The 12,798-nt window shown below is 66.0% G+C and overlaps 1 protein-coding gene across 1 annotated transcript; it reads right to left on the bottom strand.

Annotated features, from left to right (window-relative positions):
• Nucleotides 1–8,555, bottom strand: LFNG (LFNG O-fucosylpeptide 3-beta-N-acetylglucosaminyltransferase). Its single transcript, XM_027527326.1, has 8 exons — nucleotides 8,032–8,555; nucleotides 3,629–3,677; nucleotides 3,011–3,110; nucleotides 2,748–2,901; nucleotides 2,546–2,631; nucleotides 1,992–2,157; nucleotides 1,442–1,527; nucleotides 1–1,142 (listed from the first exon to the last, which is right to left on the bottom strand). Exons 1-8 carry the CDS (start codon nucleotides 8,464–8,466, stop codon nucleotides 1,076–1,078), a joined length of 1,143 nt encoding a protein of 380 aa, XP_027383127.1. The 5' UTR covers nucleotides 8,467–8,555; the 3' UTR covers nucleotides 1–1,075.
• Nucleotides 8,556–12,798: the final 4,243 nt, after the last annotated feature.

Raw genomic sequence — 12,798 nt, 5'->3', positions numbered from 1 at the left:
TTGCCCCAAAGAGCATCTTTATTCACAGCAAAGGACGTCACCATAGCAACACACGTCGATTCCCTGAGAACTTTTCCCTTATCGTTCATTTTCCTAGCTATGTCTTGCAGAAAGAAAAACAGCAGGCAAAACACACCTCATTGGTCAGGTGCGCCGAGCTGGGCTGGGAGGAGACAAGCTCTGTGAAGGAGGTGGGCAAGGAGAGGCCAGATACCATGACACATAAATACACAGAGTGTTAGACGTTTCCACCAGCTTTAACAACAAAGATTATCCCAAGTTTGGCTTCTGCTTTTTCTGATCCACAGAAAAGATAACACCTTCCCCAAGCCCCTGAAAACACAGACAAAAACACCCTACTTTTTTACCCGCCCCCTCCCAAGAAAACAATCACAGTAAAAACACTGTCACGCTATTTACAGACACGCCCACTATGGGCGACTTTCTCTCTACTTTGGAGAGGAGTTAACATGCTCAGCTGACTCCCCATCACAAAGGGAAGCCGGCTGAGACAGCAGGGGAGACCCCTGCCCGGGATGCTGCACCCAGCGGCAAGGTCGCTGGGGCCGCGGTCACTCGGAGCCATGGTACCCAGGCCAGAGCTCAGCGCGAGGGGGCTCAGGGCACTCCCCCAAACCCAGCTTCCTCGCACTGAACACAGGGAGCTGTCCTGGGGGCTCTGAGCGGGGAGCCAGAGTCCCGGGGGGCCAGGTGCCCACAGCGACGGGCCTGCGCTCAGCAGGACGGAGCGGTGCCCACACGTCCCTGCAGAGCAGCCCCTGGGCCCCACGCTGCCCAGAGACCCCGAAAGGGTAACAAAACTGTCCTCAGAGTGACCTCCGACACACAAATCCTTCCGGGGCAGAACACGGACAGACAGACAGACAGGCGGGACTTTGCCTGCCCCTTGGCAGAGCAGAGCTGCCCAGCAGTCTGCTACAGGGATGGGCACACAGCACACACACAGGCACAGCCCCGGGGTGGCCTTGAGGGCCCAGACCGGGGTGGCACGACAGGGGTCCTCGGGCCCTTTGGATACCAGGGGCGCCCGGGGACGGGGTTTCAGCCACGGCCGCTAGAAGATGGCAGAGCGGGGGCACCAGGACGTGTCCGGGTACAGGTGGCAGTGGACGGAACGGAACCTGCGGGGACAGAGCGGGCGCTCGTCGTGCGGGCCGGGCCGCCTCCCCCCCACTCCCCCCCCCCAGCAGACCCCTGGGGCGCTCGTCGTGCGGGCCAGGCCGCCTCCACCCGAGCAGACCCCTGGGGGGCTCGTCCGTGAGGGCTGGGGGCCTGCCTCCACCCGATCAGACCCCTGGGGGACTCATCCGTGCGGGCTGGGGGCCTTCCTCCACCCTAGCAGACCCCTGGGGGCTGTCGAGCTGCAGCGGACCTCGAGGGACCACGGTGACCCGCCCTCTTTAGGCCTCCCTTTCCTCACCTTGACGGGTCAGCCTCCACCGAGAAGGGCCCCTTAATGTGGACGGAGTTGCGCTTGTTTTCAAACATGCCGTAGCTCAGGGTCACCTGCAGGGAGTCGGAAAGAGTGATCCTGTGGGGGCTGGGGTGCCAAGGCTAGCCTACCCTGGCTCTGCCCAAGGTAGACACAGGTGAGCTTTGCATGAGGGGACAACCTGGCCTTCTGCCCACCTCGGGGCCAAGAAGCAAGGTCCACGCTGCACCCCCTGCTCTGCAGCCCCAGGAGTAAAGCCCAAGCGGGCTTCTGCTGGGGCGGCGGCCTCGCCAGCCACGGCGAGGGAATGTTTATGGGTACAGGGAAGACCCAAAAGGCTCACAGTAGGTGTCCCGCTGAAGACAGAGGCAAGATGGATGGACCACGGGACTGTTGCTGGGCAGATCTGGGTGCCTGGGTGGCAACCAACAGCCGGGCCTCTGGTGACCTATTCAAAGCTGCGGCCCCTCCACGGCCCCCTCCCCACTCCCTCCCTCCCTCCTGTCTGCCCCTCCCCTCCTCTCCCGGACATGCGCACCTGCTCATGGAGCTCGGAGGCGGGCACCTGCTGCAGGTTCTCCAGGTGGGAGTGGAAGAGCCCGCAGCGCACGAGGGGCACGCCCAGCAGCGCCTCCACGATGTAGCCAATGGTACAGTCGTCAGGCAGCCGGATCCGCTCGGCCGTGCTCATGAAGTGGCCTCCGCTGCGGGAGGGAAGGGCCGAGGGCCGCAGTGAGCCGAGGGGGCAGCGTGCCGCTCGGCCAGCTGGGCTCAGGCAGGAGGTGGATGTGCCCTGTGGGTGTCCCTGATGGGGCTCCCATGCGGGCAGCTCCCAGCCTCCCTGAGCCCCCGGACAGCCCCCTCCTCCATACAAGCCTGAGGACTCTCTGCGCATGGAGTGGGGGGGCTACCAGATTCAGGAAGGGGTCCTGACCCCCCTGGTGGCTGGCGGGTGGAAGTGGGGACGACTCACCCTGCCGGTGGATGTAAGGTTTGGGGACACTGGTGCTGGGAAGATTAGCAGCGCCAGGCCGGCTGTGGGGGGACCCTGGGAGATCGGAGGCAGCCTCACCTGCACCCCAGGGCACTCACCTGGCCCAGGGGCTCATCTTCAGGGCCAGTCCTCGGCTGATGCAGAAGCCAGCCCCGCCAGTGGCAAACCAGAAGTGGACAGGACGCTGTGGGGACGGGGGGACGTGGTGAGACTCCCAGAGCCCCGCTGCCAGGCTGCGGGGCACCCCCAGCCTCCTCCCCGTGAAGCGGTGCAGGCTGGCGTGGGAGGGGGGACACTCACCACTTTGTTTTCGCTGACCCGCTCCGTGGCCTGGATGGGCCTGTCCAGGCTGGGCTTGCCCAGGTAGACGTCCTGCGTGTGCGGGTAACTGCCCAGCAGCCTCAGCAGGGCCCGCACATTCACGTAGTTATCGTCATCCACGTGGCAGAACCACCTGGGGAGAGGGGGCAGGGCCGTCAGGGCGGGTACCGTGCGGGTGGGACCGCCAGGGCCAGAGCCCCACCAGGGAATGCTCCCTGGGCCCTGCCAGAGGCCGCACTCACTTCCTCCCCGACTCGATAAAGCGGTCGTACTCCACGGCCATCTTGCAGGACAGTGCCTGGCGGCTGTGGGCTGCCGAGCAGTTGGTGTTGACCACGTGGCCTGCGGACAAGGGAGGGGCTGTGAGTGGGTCCAAGGCAGTTCAGAGAGGGCAGCCTGGCCTGGGGTCACACAGCAGGCCCAGGGCAAGCAGAGCAAGAAGGGGTGTGGGGGGGTGGCAGTCTGTCCCGGGGCGCCAGGGTCCAAGCAGTGCCTACAGCGGCTGCCCCACTCAAGCCCTCCCCCGAGCTGACCCGGGCCTGCATACCCCACCCCCCAGCGCCACCTCGTTGGGCGCCCCGTCCCACCCCGCCCCTGCCCATTCAGGCGGCTTTTTCCCAGCACCAGCCACCTGTTGCCGTCACATCAGCTCAAAGGGCCCAGGGGCTGAAAGGGCCTCATTTGCATGAGAATTGGGGTGGGGGGTGAGTGGTGGGGCGGGGCGCTGAGAAAACCCGTTGAGTAAACTGCCCTCCCAGGCCCTCGGCCGCCCCCCCCCCCCCCCCCCCCGCAACCTCTCCCAAGGGAACAGTTTCCTCTGGGCAGGACCCTCCCCTCGCCTCCCCACGTCCAGGGCTCACCCGTGCGCCTGGCCAGTGCCTCGTCTTCCCCGTCCGTGAAAATGAACGTCTGCAGGGAGAAACGCGGCCTTGAACGGGCAGCTCGGGGGGGCCACCCCGGCCACCGCAGGGCCCAGGGCTGGGGCCCCTTGTGCCCACACCGCACCTTTGAGCTTCCATTTCCCCCCATGCAGAGCGGGGCTCCAGGGCTTACCATGAGTGCAAGTGGACTGGGGGCTCGGGAAGGACCCCCACCCCAGCCCCAACTACCGCGCAGCTGCGCCCAAGGTCACCGGTGGCAGCTGCAGCGGCACGAGCCAGGTGCGGTGCCCCGCCCACCCGCCAGGTAACCGCTCGCGGCCACCCTGCGCACCTGGCGGGCACACACCCTTATTGACACAGTGCCCGGCCTGCGGGAGGGGCAGGGCACAGGCGGAGGAGGTCGGCTTCGGGAAGCCAAATCTCAATCAGTCGGGGACAAAGGCCTCTGCTGGGCGGCTGCCAGGCGCTGGCGGACAAAGGGCCCACAGGGAGGGTGAGTCACCAGGCACTGTCCGCCAGCTTTGTCCCGGGCCGCGCTGCGAGGGGAACTCGGCCGCATTAAGCGGGAGTGGCCACACGGCCCATTACCATACAGCTGGCCTGGTTAACTGGGCTGGGCTGGGCACGAGGTCTGGAGGGCAGGGGTGTGGCCACAGCCCCGCGGTCCCCCAGGCTGGGCCCTCAGGACAGGGCCCTTCACACCGCTGGCCGTGTGGTCAGCCCACAGAGCCGGTCGCCTTCCCTGAGCCAAAGCAGCCTCCAGGGTTCTCTGAAGACGCTGACAAGTCCGTGGGGCTGGGCCGGGAAACCGCACGGACCCCGCACAGGGGTCAACGCCCCTGCACCCCCGCGGCCCAGCACCCCCGGCCACGGCCCGGGCTCACAGACGGGCCTTGCCTGAGGCCGCGTTGAAGCTCCAGCTATGCCAAACTGGCTCCTCCACCCCTGCCAGGATCGCTCTACGGAAGAAGGGGGGGCCGACGGGGAGGGGCCAGGCGCTGCCGGCGCCCGCCTGGGCCCGTCGGCACACGGGGAGGAATGTTCCTTCCTCTGCCGCCCGCCCAGCGCGTGCCGCCCAGCGCACCCAGGCGTGCCGAGTGCAAAGCCCAGCCCGGCGGAGGGTGCTGTGAGCGCGGGCAGCAGGAGACACCCCCCCACTACCACCTCCGTGGCCGCCAGGCCCGTTTCCTCCTGGGTACAAATGGGTGCAAGGGAGGGGACAGGGTGCGCAGGCCTGATGCCATGTGTACTCGGGGGCTGGGGGTCCCACCTGGGGTGCCCACCCTCTCCTGGTAGCCCCAGCTCCCGGTCCAGCCTGAGCCCAGACCCAGGCCACACATTCAGGTGAGGCTGCCAGCTGGGTGGGCCCAGAAGGCACTGGGGGAGGGAGGGTAGGCCCCCTCCTGGCCGCTGCACGCACGCACCCCTCCTCCCGAGAAGACACCCCAGGGGCCCACACGCACGGACTCGCATCCCGCCCCCTGCCTGCTCGCCGGCATCTCGGCCCAGGAATGCCGTGGGAGGCCGAGGCCGGCCCGTGCAGACGCGCGTTGCCGCCACTGGATTAAAAGGAAAATGCCTTCTTAATGAGATCAAGCGAGGCCTGTTCTCCCGCGCTTCGGTGGTGCCCCAAAAACCCAGCCCAAGGCTACGGAGATTAAAGTCACCTTTGTTCAGAGAGGAGCGCTTGGAAGCGTAGGGGTGTGAGGGTGCCGGGCCTCCTGTCTCGCCACATCAGAGCAGTCAGGAGAGGAGGGGATGGGCCTCACCCACAGCTCCGAGCCTCAGTTTCCGCCCTCTGTGCAATGGGTGTAACCAGAGCTCACGCGCCCGGAGCAGAGTACCCGGCTCCTTCTCTTCTTCCAGCTCCCTCACGGCCCAGGGAGGAGGGCACCATCCCTCTCCAAGTGTACAGGTGGGGAAACGGAGCCCCAGCGAGAGGCGGGCCCTGGCCCGCGGTCATGCCCCGGTACAAAGGAGATGCTGGTCCCCACCAGCCGTGCCCCGCGGACCCCTCCCCACTTCCCCGACGACGGCAGGGCTGGGGGAGGAAGAGCCAGGCGGCGGGGCGGCAGGGCTGGCGGAGGGCGGGCGGGGGGACACCCACAGGAAGCGGCATTGTTCCTGGAGCTGCGATTCAAAGAAACACAGGATGCCAAGCTCTCCCCCGGACAATTGTGGCCGCTGCGGTGGCAGCCGCCGCAGCCGGGCCCACTCCTGGGAGGGACAGGGGAGCAAAGTGCAGGCCGAGGGCCCAGCCCCTCGGCCTGGACCTCAGGGCTGTTGTAGTGTGGGCCCTGCTGCCACCCCCGTCAGAGCCACTCCAATGGCTGGAAGTCTCTTGCATGCCCAGCTCGTGTTCAAGGTGCCCAGTCGCCCTTTCAGGGCATTGCCTACTCTCCGTCTAGCTCGAATGGCACCTCCTCCAGGAAGTCCCTCCCTCCCCAACCCGGGTCAGATGCCCCCCTTTCAGCTCACACAGCCTCTTTGGGTTTCCCCCACTGCAGCCCTGACTTCCCGGAGTCTCCCCCATCAAACCGGGTCTGAACCACCGTGCACAGGGTTGGGAGGAGAGGTCTCTCCGTTGAAACAGTTTCAAGGACCCCTCACCCACAGGACACCGTGAAAGGGGTTCTTGCTAGACGGGACACAAGACCCAACATGTGTCCCGACGGTTGGGAGCCAGATTCGGCTCCTCCCGGGAGTGCCCAGCCAGCAAAGGGGAGCCTGAGGGAACCCTCAGTGGGGACAGCGGCTTCTCCTGCCTCTCCAGGTTTTGGCGGTCCTCTTTCACAGCCCCCGACCGGAGGCCAGCGCTTTCCTTATTCCAGAGATGAGCAGACTGAGGGCCAGAGAGGCCCTTGGGCGTGCCCAGGGTCACCTGGTTCAGCCGGGACTGCTCCCCGAGACCCCCTGACCATATCCCCTCTGCTGGAGGAAGTCCTCAGAGTCCAAGATGAGAGGTGCTCAGATCTGGTGGCAGCCCAGAGAGGGCTGAGCACTGCCAAAGTTCACACAGCAGGCAGGCAGAGTCCTGGGGGTGGTGCCTGGCTCAGGAACAGCGCCCCGCAAGTGCTGTCACTCAGGGAGGGGGGGCCCGCAGGCCGTCATCGCCAGGCAACCTGAGTGGCCAGCGCGCCGGCGGCGGTTCCCATGGAGCACATAGCTGCACACAAGAGGCCGGACGCCTTTCTCCACTGGAGAAAGGGGCTTTGTTACCTTGCCCGAGCGGCCGGCGTGAGAGCCGCCCGGCGCTGGGAATCCTAACGGCCCAGCAGCCAAACAAAACCCGCAGCCCCCGCCGCCCCCTCCTGCCGGCCTGCTGAGCCCCTGGGAAAGGGACGCCGTGTTCCCAGGAGGCTGCCGTGGGGCTCCCAGGGCCCCCTCCCCACGCTGGGACCAGGAGGACCCTGCTCCCCTGGCCCTCATCGTGACCTCGTCGGGGCCCTGCCCCAAAACACGGCTCAGCCAGGCCAGGAGGCCCCCAGGCCTCGAGGGTTTCAGCAGGGAGGAAGAGAGCTGGGGTCTTCTCTGAGCCCCGAGCCCAGTCAAGGCTGCTTCACCCTCATCCCAAATACCCAGGCAGTCCCTTGTATCTCCCAGTTCAGGGAATTCCCCGACCCCCTCCCCAGCAGTGCTCACTCTCTGCCCCCATCCCGCCCCAACCCAGCCATCCAGCTGCAGCCTGGAGGGAGATTTTTCAGAGTGGGGTGTGCCTTTTTATGTGTGTGGAGGAAGTCAGTGCTCAACTAGGATGTGCTAAGCACTGCGTTCCAGGCTCCAGAGACTTCTGCGCTGTGGAGAGAGGGCCCCAGAACACACCCTGAAGCCCAGTGTGCGCGCTCTTGTTCTTCTCCTGAGATGGACCCCCAGGGCCCCCACCAATGCCCACCCCCAACTTCAACAGCGACTTGTCCTCCGTCCCACTGCAAAGGCTGGGATGAGGGACAGGTATGGCCCTGTGCCCAGGGGTCCTAACCCTTCACTCCACTTCTCAGGAAAGAGTCTTCCTCCCCGGGAAGGGTATGAGGCCAGGGAGGACTCCCCACGCTGAATCCGCCTTGGGGAGGCTTGGGGACAGTAATTCCCAGCTGATAAGTTCCCGTGTTTGAGGGCAAGAAGCATCACCAGGCGCCAGCCCCAAGCTCTGGTGGCTGGTGAAGGTTCACCGCAGGCCACGGGCCGGTGGTGTTTGGGGAATGAGTCCCCACCCTGCTTCCACATCAGGCAAACTGGGCTGGAAGGGGATGAACCGGCATCGCTACACCCGATATTCCCCGGAGCGGTACAAACAGGCAGCCTGGCGCCCACTGGATGCTGCCACCAGCTGGACAAGAGGGCACCTCCTCCCCTGCCCACTTGCCCAGCCTGCCGGGGCTCACCATCTCCTCGTGGCGCGAGATCCATGTCTCCAGAAGCAAGTCGAGACGCGCGCGATGAAACTTTTTGGTGGTCTTCACCGCGATGAAGACGTCGCGTGGGGCCAGCGGCTCGGCCAGGGGCCGCGGAGGACCGTCAGCGGGGCGGGGGGCGCCCCCGGGAGGTGGGCCCACGTCTCTGCGAGAGCGGGTGAGCAGGCTGAAGTACTCGGACAGACTGTGCACCTCGCGGACGGGCGCCCCGGGCGCCGCCGCCGCCGCCGCCTCCAGTCCAGGGGCCGTGGCCACCCCCGAGGGGCCCGCCAGGCTGCGCAGCGCGCGCCGACCGCGTTCAGCGGGCACCGGGGGCGGCGGCGGGTCGGCCGTGAGCACCAGTAGGCAGGCAAGCAGTGCGCCCGCCAGCGCCAGCAGCAGGCGGCGGCCGCAGCGCTTGAGCATGGTGGGGTGGCGGCAGCGCGGAGCGCCCGGCCCCTCTCAGCCGTGCCGAGGCTCCGGGGTCCCGCCGCACGTCTAGCGGCGCCCCGCCCGCGGCTCGAGCTCTTAAACAGCCCCGGCCTGGCTCCGCCTAGTGGGCGTGGCCTATGGCGAGGCCCCGCCTTCGTCGCGAGCTCATTGGTTCCAGGGCCCGGGGGCGGGGCTTCGCGCGTTGCCCCCGACGCCCGGCAGCGCCCACGTGGGGCCGCGGCGGGGGTCTGGGAACCGAGGAGCAGGCTGCCCGCGCGCCCGCCCCCGGTCCGCACGTGCACGCCCCGCCCCGTCCCTCCCGGATCGCCCCCCGCGGGCAGCCTGGGGGCGCGGGGACTTGGGCCTGCCCCGCCCCGCCCCGCCCCGGTGGCCCTGAAGGGGAAAAACCCAGGCGGGCCAGCGCGGGGCCGAAGCTCCAAGTCTGGCCTGCGGAGGGGCGCGCCCTCAGCGCTCTGACGGCGATTCCGGGACAGGGACTCTGGGCTCAGTCGTCCCGCGGGGGACGTCGGTCCTTCCCCGCTGGGCACTTCCCCTCCCCGAGCCGGCTTCCTCCGCTAGGGCTGGCGCAGGCCGGGTCACAGGATTGGTGGACCTCAGCGCTCCATCCAAAGCAGCCCTTATTAATAAAACCGAGGAAGGGCTTAGCCAGTTGAGCCACAGGTAGGGAAACGAGGTTCCAGCGGGAAAACACCTTACCAGATTCCATCCCTAAACCCGAGCGAATTCCCTCCTCTCGGCCCAGCGTCGAGGCGGGGGAGAGGGTGAGTGCCCCGAAATCCGAGGCCGAGGCCGCCCCTCCCCGCGCGGGACGAAAGGCCGCCTTCTGTCCCATTTGGTCCCTCTGCGCTCGGGCCACATACGGGTGGCCCAGCTGAGCCCCGCCCCGCCTCCCCGGCACACGGCGGGCCCCCGCTCCCGGCCCTTCCCACGGGCTGGGCTGGCCCACCGCACGAGCAGGGGCGGCAGGAATGCGCGCCGGCAGCCCGCGTTGAGGGTGAGGGGCGAGGAACTGGCCAAGGGCTCCCGGTGTCGAAATCAGAGTCTGAGCCCCCAGCCCACAGCATCCTCCGGAAGCGCGGCCAGGAGCGGCTCTCCGCTTGGCTGCGTCTCCTCTCCCTCCCTCCCCAGTCCCTCTCATCCCCTCCTAAGGAGTCCCTAGGGGAGCACCTCGGCCACACTGGTCCCCCTCTTAGCGCTGGCTCTGCCCACTGGCCCATTTTCTTCACAAAGCGCCCTTCGTGGTCCCTCTCCCTCTCCCTGAATGTCAACTGCAGAGATGAGGGCCTGGAACACAGTGAGCGCTCTATAATGATGTATTGTGTAGGGAATTCCCTGGTGGTCCAGTGTCTAGGACACAGAGCTGCCAGTGCAGAGGGCCACAGGTTCCCTCCCAGGTCAGGGAACTAGATCTCACTTGCTGCAACTAAGACCCAGTGCAACTAAAAAAAAAAAAGATTTATTGTGTAGATGTCTGGCCTGGTTCCCCGATTCTCACCTGGCCCATTTGTTCTTAGGGCCCTGGGGCCCTATCCCCTGCCCCTCTGTGATGGGGTGCGGTGGGGGATGGAAGTTCCCAGGCCTTTTCCTGTATCCACCCCCAAGGCAATTAGCAGGCGCCACCCCAGGCAGGCAGATGCCTGAGCAGATGGTGCTGGCTGTGCCCAAGTGACAAGACTCCCATGGAGTCACCTCCTGCCATAAACTCCTCCCTATCTACGACGGAAGCCTGCCTGGGAGCCTCTCTTCGCTGCAGAGGTGGGAGTGGGCAGGGGTCAGCCGAGACGCAGCACAGCTCTAGTCCTGCCTGAAGGGTCTCTGTGCCCACTTTCCCTCGCCCCACCACCACTGTTATCCCAGGTCTGGGCCAGGTTGAGATGGAGCCTCCCTCACAGCCTGTCTCTCTCCCCTGGACCTCCTGAGCCTCCTCCGCGCTGGTCTTCCTGCCAGCCTACCTGCTGTATTGATTCTCCACTCCGAAACCACACAGCTCTAATTGTGCACGCAGGTCCAAACCTTTGATGGTTCCCCATGGCCTCTGGGGGGGTTCGTGCTAGTGGTAAAGAAGTCACCTGCCAATTCAGGAGACGTAAGAGATGCAGGTTCGATCCCAGGATCGGGAAAATCCCCTGGAGGAGGAAATGACCACCCACTCTAGTATTCTTTCCTGGGAAATCCCATGGACAGAGGAGCCTGGCAGGCTGCGGTCCATAGGGTCACAGAGAGTCGGGACACAGCTGAAGCGACTTAGCACCCACGCATGCATGGCCTCTTTGCAGTTCAAGTCCTGGCCAGTGTCCACCTCTCTCCCAACTAGGTCCCGGCCCCATTTTGTGCCTCTGCTGCGATGCCTCCCAGTTCTCTAACAGCCCCAAACCGTCAAGCCCCAAAGTCTGCATGAGCTGTGCGGGGCCCCTGGGTCCTTCATCGGCGTCCGTACTAAGTGGCACCACCACGTGCTGAGGGTCCTGCAAGGGGGAGGGACAGCCGTGCCACCCATTCTCCTGCCTGACCCTGCCAGGGTCCTCCGTGGCCCCACCCCAGGGGTGGGACCCCATGCTCTGCACCCGGAGCACCTCTGCTTTCTCCCACCCATGCTCCTGGCCTCATGCTCCATAGTCCTGGCTGCTGTGGTTCGGCCCACCAGGCAGCAGGAGTGACGTGCCCATTGTACAGAAAGCAAGTGGAGGCTCAAGAAGCCTTGCTGCGTTGTGCTTGGGGAGCAGGAGGAGGAGCAACTGGACAGGGGGGCAGTGGCCAGCCTGGCAGGGCCGTGGCGTAGAGGTCGGCAGGGGCTTTTCCGCATCTCTCTGCAGCCAGGCTTGGTGGGAGTGGGGGGACCTGGGTGTGACTGCCTGTCTGGGAACAGCAGGACAAAGCTCTGCAGCATTCTTGTGGGGGCCATGGGCTTTGGCAAGAGTGATTCAATATCTTTGCTGTCAGGAGAATGGAATTTCGTGGTGACTCCTTGAGGTCTGAAAACTGGAGGGGTGGCCGCCCTAGCTGCCCCTGCCCCCTTCCCCAGGCTGGCTCCAGCCAGAGGCTCTCCCCTCCCCTGCCCTCAACCTAGACCCAAAGGCTCCCTCCAGGGACCCATTGGGCCAAACAGCTCTGAGGGGGTGTGGGGGGTGATAGGAGGAGGTGCTGGGCCCAGGACAGGAAATGGGGAGCCAGGGAGGGGGTGGGGAGGGCTGACCTGCTTGCCAGGAAGCCCCTGGGCGCCTTAGGGCCCTTGGGAATGGGGAGGGGAAGCAGCTGTCCCAAGACCCTCCCCAGGGGGGAGGGCTTTCCAACCCCAGAGGGGCCACTTCTCAGCTTTTTGACCTTGGACCTGGGACATTCCTCCTCTGAGCCTCGGTTTCCCCACCCGTAACACGAGGATGACAGATGGGCAGTGGGTCAGAACGCTGGGGGCCTGGCCCTCTTACCCAGGGACCTAGGCCTGGTGCCTCCTGCACGGCTGACCCCTGCTCCAGCCAGCGCGGGGCTCCTGGGCAGCTGGGAGGCCGGATGGCTCGACCCCTGTTCGTGAGGCTGGGTGGAGAGGTGGCCGAGGACAGGGGACCTGCATGAGCAGTCTTACTCTGCCTCTCCATCAGGCTTGGAGGATGTGCTGTCTACCCATCCGAGCTCAGGCCCCCTTTCCCGGCCCGGGGCTCAGCCTGGGGCCCCCTGCAAATGGAGTCAGTCCCAGAGGGCTCTAGCCGCCCCTTCCCCGTGGACCCTGGAGCCTTGGGCTGGCCTCCCTGAGTGGCTCTTTCCTGGGAAGATCCCGGAGACATAATGGGTGAGCCATTAACTGGGAGGAAGTCATCCATGGCAGTCCTGCTCGCGTCCCAAGGACAACCCAGAGAGGGAGGGAGGTGCTGACCATCGCCGTGCTCCGGGGGGCTCACGCACCCCCTCTGACACCGACACGCGAGGGCAGGTCCTCAAGGGGGACCTCGAGGAGTGGCAGCGTGGGCACCCAGGTGCCAGGGTGCCCACGGGCCTCCTGAGAGCAGCGAGTGGCATGGCCACAGTGGCCCCAGGAGGCCCCCGCCCAGAAGCTTCTGGACAGAGTCCGTGCTGGCAGGAGGCTCCATGGCAGGAGTGTGGGGGCGCAGCCGACAGCTGCTTCCTGCTCCCACTGTTGGGGTGTCGCTGCCCCTGTGAGAAGAACAGATATAGACGAGCCCCCAGCCTGGCCCTGCCCGCTGGGACCCCTCACCCCCAGCCCCGCGCTGTGTGATCTCGGGCCGGTTCCCTTCTCTCTGTGGGCCTCGGGGTTTTACTCGAGGCTGCTTCGGGGATGTAGCTGGTGCCCGC

The sequence above is a fragment of the Bos indicus x Bos taurus genome, chromosome 25, assembly GCF_003369695.1.
Source record: "Bos indicus x Bos taurus breed Angus x Brahman F1 hybrid chromosome 25, Bos_hybrid_MaternalHap_v2.0, whole genome shotgun sequence".
Lineage (NCBI taxonomy): Eukaryota > Metazoa > Chordata > Mammalia > Artiodactyla > Bovidae > Bos > Bos indicus x Bos taurus.
Note: the sequence above shows the minus strand (reverse complement) of the source record. Positions and strands in the feature narration are given on the sequence as shown.

Excerpts from the sequence above, each read along its gene's own strand:
- LFNG (XM_027527326.1), bottom strand. The coding sequence starts at position 8,466 with ATGCTCAAGCGCTGCGGCCGCCGCCTGCTGCTGGCGCTGGCGGGCGCA. Across the intron at positions 2,902-3,010 it reads TTTATCGAGTCGGGGAGGAA|GTGGTTCTGCCACGTGGATG; the intron begins GTGAGTGCGGCC and ends CCCTCTCCCCAG. Across the intron at positions 1,143-1,441 it reads GTGGAGGCTGACCCGTCAAG|GTTCCGTTCCGTCCACTGCC; the intron begins GTGAGGAAAGGG and ends CTGTCCCCGCAG.